The 14,365-nt window shown below is 46.2% G+C and overlaps 1 protein-coding gene across 7 annotated transcripts in view; it reads right to left on the bottom strand.

Moving 5' to 3' along the window:
• The window catches only part of TBC1D22A (TBC1 domain family member 22A), a 314,050-nt gene that overhangs the window by 213,557 nt on the left and 86,128 nt on the right, over nt 1-14,365 (bottom strand). For all 7 annotated transcript variants that reach the window (XM_089921472.1, XM_089921473.1, XM_089921478.1 and 4 more), the window contains exon 5: nt 862-932. In XM_089921472.1, the coding sequence (XP_089777598.1) occupies nt 862-932 (71 nt within the window). The remainder of the gene's footprint in view (nt 1-861; nt 933-14,365) is intronic.

The raw sequence follows: 14,365 nt of genomic DNA, 5'->3' as shown, positions 1-14,365 counted from the left end.
AACTTCCTGTAACCTATCTTAGAGGACATTTGGAAAACTGGATACAAACGCTTAAAATAAGAAACACCAAAAACATAAGCAATTGCAGTAGGTCTAATTTTAATTGCAAGAGAATATTTAGTCAATAAATATTCACCATTCAGAGCTGCATCTGCAATTAGGATTACGAGGCACTAAGCTGCAAATTTATCAAGACTCATTAGCGAGAAAGAGTCTTAAATACTGAAAGTCAGACCCAATTTAGAGTAAACTCTTAGGGGTCCTTAGTAACTTAGCTCCAAAAATGATACAAAAAGGAAAGCGGAAGAAAGCTGTCAATAAACTATTCTGAAATTCTCAGCAGGGCCAAGCTCGCTTCTGACACGGACTCAGGTGAAGCACCAGCACCCGAGCTTCCCCAGAAGCCTCCATGACGGGCAGCTCAGCACTAGGGGTGAGCAAGCCACAACTCCAGCCTCCATCACACAGACACAAACTGTTTCTAATGTCGTGGTTACTAACATTTAAAAAGAAATCCTCAAACATATTTCCCTGTTTGGACCCTCAGAGTTGAAATAATTTTCTATGCTGGAACTTTTCTATACCACAGGTTTGGAAATACCACAAAGATTTAAAAACCAATAAAATCAGAGAAAAAGAATACAGCTGTCATAACTTATGACCTATCCTCATTTTCTGCCAGCCTTGTCAAACCAAGCTTGAAACCAAGCAAGGGTGGGAAATGCCACCTTGGCCCTGGCAAAGGCCCAGATCACCACGGCACAGACAGGGCACGTGACAGGGCCGGGAGCCTGGCCAGGCCAGGGGAGCCCGTCCTCGCAGGAGGAAGATGCACGGGCAGGTAGGCCCGGGGGGACTTACCGAGAGCAGCTTCCACGTGATGGCACGGACGGGCTTCGGGATCCCGGACCAGCTCAACTTCCGCAATTCTTCTGTTGACAAAAAAGAGACAGGCAAGAACAGGGTTACAAACAGCAAGCAAACCTTCCACTGTGGGGTAACGTCCTCCACCAGTTACTAGGGGGCAAAGAGCCCCGGAAATGAAACCACACTGAACCTAAATGATAAAAATTCCAGATACTGACTGTTCTCAACAGACGAGAGAAGTTTCCACTCTATTCAAGCAAAGCTAAACGTGACCTGTTGACATTTAAATCTTAGCACGTGTTTGCTAAACACACCCCAGTGATCCTGGAGCCACCGAGACAGGTGAGGTCCAGAGGACTCGGCTTCCTTCCACCCCTCCTTCCTTCCCACCCTCTTCCTTCCTTCTCTCTCTCTCTCTCACTCCCTCCCCCTCCCAACTTCACATCTTTCTTTCATCCCATGTCACTCTCACCACTTACTGTTTAAGAAGACCTACGTGAGGTGTTTTTCCCAGGACCGGTTTTGAAAGACATTCCTTCATGGAGATAGGCTTGTGTCTACACAGCACTGATAAGGATGTAGCGTATTACACACACCAAGGACAATCAAGTTTAAAGAGTACAAGTCACTGCTGCCCTAACGAACACCTACGGGGGCGGGGGGGGGGGGTCACAGAGGGGCGGGGCTGGCAGGGGCAGAGGAGGCTGGACGAAGGGCAGGATGGGGCACAGCCTGGGACAAGGATAAGGGCCCCTGAATTCTGTCTGACCTGGGTCTCCTCCAGTGTCTCCATCACATGCCCTGAACGGCTAGAGAACACATTTCAATTTGTAGATAGATAACAGTCAATGCCACAGAAACTGAAGTAATTATTTCTTTCCTTTAAGTTAGGAATCCACCATTAGGTCCTCCACCTAACAGTTCAGAGTTAATGATTAATACTAGGAATAAAAGAAATGATTAAAGAGAAGACTTTGGTAATATAATCAACAAAATACAAAGTCCTGGCATCTAATCTTTTTCCAATTACTAAAGTCTAAGTAAAATAAGTACAGAATAATTGGGCAATGTTACCAGCGATAACTTACATTTTACGGCAATCTCAGAAAATATCAAATCTTCCCCAGTTCCCTAAGGATATTATGAAAAGCAGGAACACCAATAACGCAATGTTTACCAGTCATGTTCCCAGGGCCCCTCTGACTGCGCGAACCTGGCTTTCTGATGATCGTTTATGAAGAAAGCCGAGAGAAATCTCAGTCGTTAATGTTCTCTCTCTTCATGAAAGAAACTCATAAAAATGGTACCTTAAATAGACAGCATGAGACACAGTTCTGACGTTGTGTGAGCTCTGGTGTCTAAAAGAAGCTTTCATATATATTATTTGATCCTCCAAACAGCTTGAGTTCATTAGGGCCGCAATCCTACAAGGTGAATGAGGAACAGTCTCAGAGAGGTTAGGTGACTTGGCCGTGGCGGCACAGGAACCAAGTGACCTTCACGCCCCGGAGTCCTTCCCCACGATTAACTTCCATTACTAAGAAGGCTTCTTGGAACACAGACAAGATCGAAATCTTAGATCAAGACACAACTGGATATCCAAAGAACAGCAGACACTAGTAGGATTTACTCCAGGAATGAAAGGAGGTTCCGCATCAGGAAATCTTATATTATGACTTTATTACGGTGTTGGAATGAGTGGATGGGAGAAGTAACAGAACTGCTCTGACAGAGGTCAGGTGTGGACTTTCACCCCGGGGCCCATTTGCCCCTTCCACCTTTCCAGGAGAATCCTGGTTATGCAGCAAAGTGACCACCCCCCGCAGCCCAGGGGAGGCTGAACCCGCCTGCCTCACTCTAAACTTAGACCGGGTGGGCTGGTATGGAGCTAAGCCACGCCCTCACCGGTGACTGATTCGGCAATGGGCCTGGGACCCTATGTGAACCACTGAGAAGAGAGAGCAAATTAGCTGGGGGCTTCCGAGAAAGCTCCTCCTGGCTCTTGGGAAATGTGTCGGAGGTAACCCTCTCTTGCCTCCTCTGAATGTTGCTCGGGTCAGAGGTCAGGCTGAGGACTGCGACAGCCACCTAGAATCCAACCAGCCTGAGGACGAAGCCAGCAGAGAGGTCGGCAGCACCAGGAGACAGGCAGGAACCAGGGTTCTGAGTTCAGCAAGATGGGCAGATGCAAGGGACAAAAATCAATAGCTTGTCACCACTGACAAAACAAATAGAAAACTGGGCAGTCACAACCTTAACAAGAAATACACAACACCATATGAAGAAAACTATAGGGGTTTTACTTAAAGACATAAAGAAACAGAGGAAAACACTGAGCTCAATGACTGACATTAACAAGTATTTAAGGAACACATCCACGGGGTCAGGCAGGAGGCCAGCGGTAGGGGAATTACTCAAGTGACCACCACACAGCCCCCAGGCGCAGGGAACTCACCTCCCACTCCAAGGTCATGGCAAATGTAAAATCACGACTGGATAAAGTGCTTAAAAGACGAGGTGAAAAGCACAATGAAGCCCTCAGTGGGAAGGTGTACCCAGTTGGGGAGGTCTCCTTGAAGACATGAGATCTGAACTAAGACCTAGAGACACGGAGAGATCACCTGAGAGAAGAGGGGGCCGGAAGCGGAATATTCTGGGCCCAGGGAACAGCTTATGCAAAGCCTTGACCACAGTGGAAAAAGGATCAGAGGGGCCAGTGGCCCCAAAGAGCCCACTTAAGGGGCTACTTAGGAAGCCCAAGGCAGAGGTGATGGTGGCTAGGATGGTGACAGTGAGAGAAGGGCAGTGACCGAAGAGAAATCTAGGAGATAAAAACAAGAAGACACATAAGACTGGATCTAAGACTCAAAATTACAATGCTGTCAACTGTCCATCTTTAAGTTCGAAGCAAAGCCAATCCAAATTCCAACAGGATAGACTGCATGTAAGTTTCAGGATAGCCGGAAACGTAATTAGCTGACCTGAAGTTCATCTGGAGGAACAAATGCATAAGTGCAGCCAATAAAATTTCCAAAAAGAATAACGTAAAAAAATTTGCATTAACGGATAAGAAAATGTATACTAGGACTACAGTAATTAAGACATAAGGATTCTACGAGCAAAGCTAAAATGAAGAGAGAGAGAAGTATAACAGAATAAGTGGTTCACATCAAACTGTATTTAGTTGTGATAAAAAGAGCATTTCAAAGCAAGGGGCCCACCAACTAATGACGTCCCAACAATATAGTATCTATTTTCAGAGAAGTAAGTTAGAACATATACCTTACCACACAAAAATATATTTCCAGACGATTAAAGATCCAAAGATCTAAATGCAACATGTGTATAAAGGAATGATTTTTAAAATACAAGAAAATATAAGAGAATATCTTGCTGTCTGTGGGATGGGAAAAAGGTCTTCCGAAGCAAGACACAAATCTCAGAAACTATAAATAAAAAGCTTAACAAATTCACTATATAAAAGTTTAAAATGACTGTGCAGTGAAAGAAGCTACATTAAAAAAAAACAAATGACAGATCTGAAAAATACACATGCAACATAAAATATTAAATGGTTAACATCACTAATATGTAAAGAACACATAAAAAAGTAAGAGTGATCAATCTACAGAAAAATGGAAAATGCACAAGAGACAGAAATGGCTAATAAATGTACAAAACTAGGCACGTAACCTTAATGGTGATCAAAGAACTAACTACATTATTAAAACAAGACACTTGTCAAAAGTTAGAATCTTAAATAATGCCCAATATTGATGAGATTCTGGGTAAACAGCCACTCTCTTATAGTTTGGTAAGAGTGTATATTGATATAATTTTTTTGTTGGTCAAATTTTAATGGTGTATAATGCTTGAGCAGCAACCTATTCGACAAGGATGTCTGCAAAGGTACACAAGGATTATACACAAGGGCGTTAGCGTCTGAGTACAATCATAACGGAAAATTAGAAACAAAGTGTCTATTAATAGAGAGATGATTAAAAACCCTGTTACATCCCCACTGGATGACAATGTTGCCATAGAAAAGAATGGGTATCGTTTTGTGGGTGGATATAGAATAAACTTCTCTAAATTATGAAAAGAGAACAACAGAGAAGACAATGTAGCCGCACTGAGTATTTCTGCCAGCACACACAGGAATCGAGCAGCACAGCCAGACTTGGGGAGGGGTTCAGGGAGCGGGCTCAAGGGTGCTGAAGACCTACCTTTCATTGTCTACCCTGCTGTGTTTCTACAAAGTTCCTGTCCATCTCCACCTTTACCTCCAACTTTTCAAAATCCACCCAGCCTTCCAGGCCCAGCTCAGCCTCTTCCAGATCTAGGACACCTTCCTGACGACTCCAGCCCTCACTCACTTCCCTCTTCTGTGAGTGCCACCTGGAGCCCAGAGCCCGGAGCCCGCCCACCTTCAGGGCCACGCCAGGAGCATCAGTCTCACCTCCTAGAGGGGGCTTATGAGTTCCTGGAGGTCAGTCCCCATGATTTTCCTGCTTGTCTGTCCTGATGCAGTGCCTTGCGATTGCTTGGCAGTAAGTACTGGAGAGATGCAAGACCAATTCCTCCCTCCAGCCCTTCAGAGGTGTTTCTTTTTTCTTTTTTTTTAGGGGGGGGCAGGTGTCACATTTTTAATTGAAATGTAATTTATACACAATAAAAGAATGAATATAGCCCCCCAACAAGACTGAGAACACTCCTCTCACCCTCTTCTAGTACCTCCTTGCCCCCCACTCTGAGCTAACCCCTTTCTGATATCTATCACCATAGATTAGCTCTGCCTGTCCTTAAAATTCACGTAAATATTACACACGGGATGCCCTCATTTGTGTCCTACCTCTCTGCTCGTAATGTGTCTGTCAGAGTCATGCGTGTAGCAGTAGTTCCTTCTTTACAAGCAGGGACAGTATTCTTTGCTATGAATATATCACCATCTGTTTAGGTATCCACCTGCTCACAGATGCCTGGGTTATTTACAAGCTTTCCTCCGTGAAAAAGCCGCTATGCACGTTCCTGTGGGTACCTGCTTTATGGGTGGATGTTTCCAATTCTATCAGGCAAATATGAAGCAGCGGAACTGCTGGGTCACAGGACAGATACACCTTTAACCTTATTTTAAAAAACTGCCATGTGGTTCTCCGAAGTGGTTGTACCATTTTACACTTTCCACCATTAATGTATGAAAGTTTTCACTGCTCCAGTCCTGGTCAAAATTTAGTGTTACGTCGGTCTTTAATTTTCATCATTCTACTAAATGTTAAATGGTATCTCATTACAGTTTTAATTAGCCATTCTGTGATGAGTAATGATGTTGCACGTTGAACCGATTTTCACGTGCTTTCTGGCCATTTTTATACCTTTCATGAAGTTTATATTGAAATCTTTTACCCATCTTTTTATTGGGTTGTTCATAATAATTTTATTATTGATTCATGGGTCTGTTTCTAATGATTGATTTTTCTTCTGATTCTAGGTCATATTTTCCTATTTCCTTGCATGCCTGGGTTTTTGTTTTTGTTTTTGAATGCCAGATGTGTCAGTTATCAATTTATTGCCTCTCTGATCATGGAACTGGGTCTCATAAATATTTCTCCTTGGTCAGCTGGCATGCCGCTCTCCTTTTCAGCAGAGGGTGAAGGAAGGACCATCGAGGAGCAAGGGCTGCTCTGGTCCAGGTTCTCCAGGCTCCTGCAGAGGGTGGTCCCCAGCTCCCTTTAGCTCTCGCCTCCCCCTGAGCAGGCTTTCTCCCGCACTTAGGCCCTGCAGAGCGTGTTTCCTCCAGCACGCGGGCCCTGAGCACACAGGGTTTCTCCCACGTTCAGCTACTGGCCAGAGCGACTTCCCAGTCCCGGAACCGGCAGCAAGTGATGGCCAGCAACACCCCACAGCCGACGCCTGCGTGAGCTCTGGTGGTTGTTTGACTGACTGCTTTCTGGGGACTCTTTCCCTGCCTCATGGAATCTCACCCCACCCGTGAACAGATCAGCACTCGGCCAAGGACTTGGAGGGACGCTGTGCCGACACCTGGGCTCTCTCTACCTCTAGCTATTCTCTCCTGTCCAGCACTCTGCTCCACACGCTCTGTCTCGGCCTCTGGGAACCCCCTTTCCTGAGTCCTCAACTCGGCAAGACCGCCAGGTTCAGCTGCGCTGCAGCCTGCAAACTGCCTCCAACTGTAAACAGGAGCAAATGTAAAGCTCACCTTGCTGTTCCCCTTCGTTCAGGGACCCAGTCCTGCATCACCTGTTCCACAAGGTCCCAAGGCAGCTATATCAAGTACTGGGGGCAGTTTTCCAGTTGTTACAATAGGGGAGCAATTCCTTTGACAGCTAGTCCTCCACGGGTTGAAGCAAAAGTCAACTTACTAACATATTTTAAAGACATCTTTGTCTAGTCATCAGGAATATTGGTCTCTAGTTTCTTTTTCTTACAATGCCTTTGTAAGGTTTCAGTATCGGGGCTACGCCACCTTAATATGAGCTGAGACATGTGTTCTCCTCTCTCTTCTGAAAGGAAAGACTTTCTGGAGAATCAGTATTATTTCCTCCTGAGATAGGGTTCACTGGAAAAGCCATTTGACCCTGACACTTTCCTCATGTGAAGGTTTTTTAATTACAAATTTACGTTTTAAACTGATATGAGAGTTTCCAATTGCCTCTTGCATCTGTTTTGTTAGGCCATGTTCCTCAAGGAATATGTCCATTTCATGTACATTCTTGAATTTATTGGCATAAAGTTGTCATCAGTATCCACTTATTTTTTAGTGTCTGTACGGTCTGTAGTGATGTTTCCTCTTTCATATCTGACACTGGTAATTCGTGTTTTCTCTCTTTTTCCATTGGTCAAGTCTAACTACAAGTTTTTATTGATCTTTTCAAAAAACAAATTTTAGATTTTCTTGATTCTTGCTCTTGTTTGTACATTTTTCAGTTTACTGATTTCCACCTTTATTTTATTTCCCTTCTTTTATTTTAGTTTTGTTTAATTCCCTCCTCTTTTCCTAGCTTCTTTTTTTTTTCTTTTTTTTTTCTCTTCTCCCCCTTCCTCCCACCCCACCCTCCTCCTAGCTTCTTAAGGTAGAAGCTTTGATCACTGATTTGAACCTTTATTCTTTTCTAACATAGGCATTTAAAGGTATAAATTTCCCTCCAAGCATTGTTTTAGTTGTATCATACACATTTTTATATGTATTGTCATTATCATTCAGTTTGAAACGTTTTCTAATTTTCCCTGTGATTTCTTTGATCCATGAGTTATTTAGAAGTATGTTGATAAATTTCCAAATATTTGAGGATTTCCTGGGTATCACAGTAGACTGCTTTCTAATTTAAGGATTTGGTCAGATGAACTTGGTGTTATGTCAGTCCTTTGATATTTATCACGACCTGTTTTGGCAGCGCATACGGTCTACTTGGTGAATGTGCCATATGTCCTCGCAAAGGATGAGCATCTTCAGCTGGTGGATGTGGTATCTACACACCAGTGAGATGCAGCTGGGTGACAGCACTATTCATACTCCCTTTACTGATTTTTATATCTACCTATTCTATCAATTACTCAGGAAGGGGTGTTAAAATTTCTGCCTACGATTGGAAATTGGTCTATTTCTTTCTTTATTCTTGTCAATGTTTGCTTCATGCATTATGAAGCTGTGTTATTAGGTACACACACATTTAGGAAAGGTACCTCTACTTAACGAGTTGAACCTCTTATCGTTATAAAACATCCCTCTTTGTCTTAATAAAACTCTTTGTCTTGATGTTTGTTTCTTCTGGTATTATTATAAGCAAATTAGTTTTCTTACGATTAGCGCTTCCCTGGCATGTCTTTTTCCACCTTTTATTTCAACTGCCTGAGTCTTAACGTTTACAGCGTGGTTTTGGCTTTTCTTTCAGCTCTCTGTCCCCATACTTCTTAGAATCAGACTGCAAAATCACTAGCTGTCTAAGACAGAAAACTAAAATGTAGGAAATATTTTAATAAGCAGAAAATGAATGAGAAACAAATAGCATTTTTTCTACAATAGTGCATCTGCTTTCTAAAAAATAAAATTTGGAAACATTTTTATGAAAAGCAACACCAATATCACAACTCCATACTCATCTGTACTTTGAGTCTTTCCTTCTCAATAAAATTCCCACCTGGGAAATTGACATTGCGAACAGTCCATGACGAAGGGAAGCAGAGAGGTATAGAGCAACAAATGCTAGTTGTGGATTCAATGGACCTGGGGTTCAAGGCCCAGCGTGGCCAACGAGAATCTGTATGACCTTGGTCAGTACTCTTAATCTCTCCTGAGCCCCAGTTTCTTCCTCTAAAACTTACAGCAAGATAAAAATACCTTCCTTGCTTAAATCACAGAATTTCTGTAAGAGACAATACGTGAGAAAGCATTGTGACATACTATACAAATGCAAGAACATGATTCTGTTACACTCACTGATGTAATTATTTGGCTGGTTGGGCTGTGAACCCAAACCATGCAGCCACTGGGACTCATTCGTTCTAATTGGATGTAAAATATCACATTTGAGACTGAACCAGAAATCTGTCACAAAAGGGTGTATGCAAAGAACTCCTATTATAAGTACTTTTTTTTTTCTGAAAAGCCAGGAATAACAGAAGAGTCAACCCATAATTTAAGCGATTGTTTTCTAATACTCATTTCTTTTAAACTGGCTTTAATTCTTATTTTTTTAAAACTCTGGCAGTACTGAAATCTGGGACAAAAATAAGAAATGCATGTATATTACAATCACCTAGGCTCTCGCTTGAATCTAGTCCAGAAGCTGAGCTGTCACCAGCATCAGAAGGCCCTGCAGAACAAGCACGTCTCTTGTTCCTGAAAGCCACGGTTCGGGAGAGTCTCATAAATCAGCAATCTGACCAGCGCTTATTGAGCACCCCTTTGTGTAAGCTGCCCTTGGGGCCAAAGCCACTTCCACGCTCGCCCTGCTCCGAGTCCATCACACACGTTGATTTACCCAGTCTGTGAACCCCGATCGACTCTGAAGGAGCCTCGGAGGTTACGATTAGACCCAGTTCCTACCCTCCAGGGGCTCACTGGAAGGAGGGAGGGAAAGTCTAACAGTGCAGGTGTTTAGGGATGCTGCGCAAGAAAGGTGATGCGGGACACCGGAGTAGAGGTGGGCTCCTCCCTGAAGAAGGGGGACAGAGGGAAGATTCCCAGTGAGCTGCTGCTTGAGAGGCACCTTGAAGCCAACTCAAAACCTGGAAGATTCATCTCTGCCCCCCACCCTTGACCTCATCAACACAACAGGGAAGGAACAATGTCATAAACAAGAACGAGGGCATCAAGGAGCAGACAAGAGCAGGCAAGAAATGTCAACAAAAATCTGGAAGCTGGAACGTGGATGAGAGAGAGGGAGCTGACTCGGCAGAGTGGTGAAGAGACTCAAACCTGCTGCCTGAGAAGGGGAGGCCCATCCATGGCAGAGAACTCCAGAGGCCCGGCGGCAGCTGAACGCAGGTGGACCACTTCCAAGGCACGGGGGGCAGCCAGACCCCCGGAGCCACGCAGGAATCCCCACCTCCCGCACAGAGAAACAACTCTAGGGTAAAGCAGAAATCACACACGGCAGGCACCGGTGGCTCAGTCCTGAACCCGAGTTCCAGCCACAGGAGCACGATGGATCCCCATTTCCCAAACACTGTGACATGAGCTACACTGAGAGGGTGGGGAACGAGAAGAGAGAAGGGAACCATGAGAGGTAACCTCTCTGCGTCCAGAGGAAGGAGGCAATAAATACAGCTAGACTGTAAAAGTCTGCAGAATTTGCAGAGTGTTTAGAAACAGAAAGGCAAGTCTATAGTTCCTCATACCAAGACATAGAGTGACAGCCCACGGGGATGGGATGCAGGGGGAGGAAGGCTGGGGGCCGAGGACTGCTGCTGCCAGTCTTGTATTACTGCTTCGTTTTTCAGACCAGGTCCATGAGTTGCTTTGATAGAAAGAAAACTAACTGAGTAAGGTGTATGCCAAGGGGCCCAGAGCACTGCAGCTGGAGGAAGCCACCCACCCAAAAGCACGGTGGAGTGGACTATAGAGCAACTTCACAGAACTGTACGTAGCTCAGCACGATGCACCCACCCAAGGGGAGGGTGCGAGGGGGTGCCAGTGAGAAATCAGGCTGGAGAGGGAAGCAGGGCCTGGATCCTACAGGGAAGGCTGGGACAGCGCGCCACCACCTGGATTTACACTCAGCGGAGCTGAGGGGCCGGCGGGGGCGGGGGAGAGGGGCAGGGGGTGTTGAGCAAAGACTGCGGAGGTGTTGTGACCAACGTGGGTTTCCTAAGCAGAAGCACCGGTACTTGGAGCGAACGCTGCAGGGCTTGCTGGGTGACTAGGGAGCTAGAGGAAGAGCACAGTGACCCCTTCCAGATGTGAGGGGCACAGCAGCCAGCGGACCAGCCAAAGGATGAGCCCGGATCCGGCTGCCCCTGCGTCCTGCTCACTGCCCAGTCACCCCATGGCCACCCCACACCCAGTGCGCCAGGCTCTGCGCTGGAACGGAGGCGGGAATCCACCAGGCTGGTGCACCCTGCAGCACCCGCTTTGGAACACCGCTGCACCCCACGAGGACCCCCAAACGGGGGGAATGGCTGCCCCTGGAAGCAGCTCACGGCCACCCCACCACCCTCAGGCTTTCAAAGTCAAGTAGGTAACTTTCCAGGGAAGCCTGCTTCTCTTCTCAGGTGAAAATACAGAGAAATGGAAAACTTCCTAGCCACCGACACGTCAATGATGTGTCACACGGTGGCCTTCGCCACTGTGTAAGGGGAAGCCTGGACGGGAGAGGAAAAAGTGCGGCAGTCCTGAGAAAGACGCCTGTCCCGTTCCTGCCTGGCCTTTGGCAAATTGGAACAAGGCTTCCCTTCCACAGACAGAGCTAGGAGGGTAATGGAGCTAAAGGATCCTTCTGGAAGGTGTTTCTGCAGGACCCTGGGGCCCAAATTGCAGTCGGGGACGGTGAGCGCTGCACTCCCTGAGCCCTCAGGAGCAGCTTCAGTCCGTTTGGCATCTGAGGAGGAGACGAGTGGCAAGGATGCCCAACTGCTTGGCAGCTCTTCTCAGTGTTCCGGGATTTTCATCCTGATGACCCTTAACTGCTCAATTCACATAATAAAGTTTCGCAAAATAACTTCTCTAGCTATAACTTTTTCTTTTATCTAAAGGGCTTTCCTCCAGACATGGAAGGCGTGTGCATTTAGAGGCATCAGAACCGGCAGAAATGGACAAACGCTCCTCTTGGGGACACAGAGCTGAGCCCAGGGAGAGGGGAATACAGGGAAGAGAGGCAGCCAGGGCTCAGGACCTGAGGCGAGTCCTGCACAGTCTAGATGCCAGGCCAGGAAAGGCTCTGCACAGCGAGGCCACTTGAAAGGTGGGGTGAGGTCCAGCAGACAGACAGACAGACAGAGGGAAAGGCCTTCCCCACAGGGAGCATCTGAACCAAGGCCTGCGGGCTGGGGGCAGCAGGGTCCAGGGCGGGCCCTGAAAGAAAACCTGGAGGGACACAGTCGGGGCCGACCACATGAAGGACAGCAATGCTTTTATTTATTTATTCTTTTTTTTAATCTATTTTATTTTATTTATTTATTTTTGGCTGCGTTGGGTCTTCATTGCAGTGCGCAGGCTTCTCATTGCAGTGGCTTTTCTTGTTGCGGAGCATAGGCTCTAGGCACGCAGCTTCAGTAGTTGTGGCTCACAGGCTCTAGAGCACAGGCTCAGTAGTTGCGGCACACAGGCTTAGTTGCTCCATGGCACGTGGGATCTTCCCAGACCAGGGCTCGAACCTGTGTCCCCTGCACTGGCAGGCAGATTCTTAACCACTGCGCCAACAGGGAAGCCCAGCAATGCTTTTATTTTGTATAAAATTACCTAACCTGACTTATGGGGCTGTAACTAACTCCCAACCAGGACAGGAATCCCAGGTGGAGGGGCAGATACAGATTCCTGGGCCTTGAGTGGGTTCTGAGTGGGGAGGTCTCCCCTCCGCTCCTCACCACAGAGCAGGGACACCCCCCAGCAGGCGCCGTGCCTGAGGCTGCGACTTCACCAGAAAGGATTTAATGACCACACGAGAGAAGCTGGACCACCCGCTCCCACAGTCCTGAGAGTCCTGCAAAAGGGGGAGAGGGCCACCCCCGCCGCCAGAGTTTCCCGCCATTTCCTTTGCTCACAGACATAAAGACCTGAAGCCACTGGCAAGAAAACACACGGCGAGGCCTTCCGAGCTCCAGACTCTGGCTGCCCCGCTGCATTTCACAACCCGGAAAGAGAAATGTTTTGAAAAGAATGAAAAGACCGAGATGCGTTTTATCGTAGAAACTGTGCTACAATTAACTGCTAAGTCATTCTACATGAGATCAACCACATTCCTAAAAGTTAAGTTTATCACCTGCTTTCAAGTGTCCCTCCACCAAAAAGAGCTGCTCACAACAGCTGTTCGCACAAGGGAAACCAAGACTCACACCCCCCTTCCCCCTTGTACCACGCACTGTAGCCCCAGTTACCGCCACACAAACCATTCACGCGCTTTACAAGCAGCCAAATGACGCATCTCCTGTTCGCTGCTTAACTCACAGGTGCTCTAGGAAATCCCTCCCTCGCACCACTTTACAACGAATCTCCAGGAAGCATTGCATTCACTAGATGAAACTGGCCATGTCACCAGCAGAAAGGACACACAGGACTGTGCGTATCCGAACCACACAGGAAGCTGGCAATCTTATTTTTTTCCTTGTCATTTGTTTTTGTTTTGCTTGATTTTGCTAGTTTTAACACAGTTGCTCGCTCGTATCACAAGCAGGAGTCTTCTTTCCTCTTCCTTTCCTTTTCCTTTTTTTATTATAATTTATCTCCATGAATATACCCGATTTGTTCATAGAGGGGAAAACAAATCCTAGTAAAGCAGAAGTCACTTTGCCAGCAATGACAGGAAAACAGCTCTACCCTCCATGGTAGGTGTCCTGCTTCTCCTTGGCCCTCCCATCTGGAAAGTTCGAGGCCACCTCCACCCGGCCCCTACCAGCTGCCACAGGAAACAGCCCAACCAGCCAAAGCCAGCTTCCCTGCTGACCCCTCTGTTCAGCCTGGTCCTTGTGGCAATCAACTAGAAAAAAATGGGCAGTATCAAGAGACTTGGATGTCAATGATAAAAGGACAAATAACCCAGTTAAAAATAGGCCAAAGGATCTTAATAGATATGTCTTCAAAGAAGAGATACAAATGGCCAATAAGCACATGAAAAGATGCTCAAAATCATTAGCCACCAGGGAAATCGAAACCACAACCAGGTGCCACTTCACACCCACTCGGATGCCTAGAATAAACAATGTAGAAAAACTGGAGCTTCTGTGATAACCTATATGAGAAAAAAGTCTAAGAAAGAATGAATATGTGTATATGTATAACTGACACAATGCTGTCAATCAACTGTCCTCCAATAAAATTAAAAAA

The sequence above is a fragment of the Delphinapterus leucas genome, chromosome 11, assembly GCF_059928025.1.
Source record: "Delphinapterus leucas isolate spDelLeu-1000000601 "Yukka" chromosome 11, BTC_Dleu_Yukka2, whole genome shotgun sequence".
Classification (NCBI taxonomy): domain Eukaryota; kingdom Metazoa; phylum Chordata; class Mammalia; order Artiodactyla; family Monodontidae; genus Delphinapterus; species Delphinapterus leucas.
Note: the sequence above shows the minus strand (reverse complement) of the source record. Positions and strands in the feature narration are given on the sequence as shown.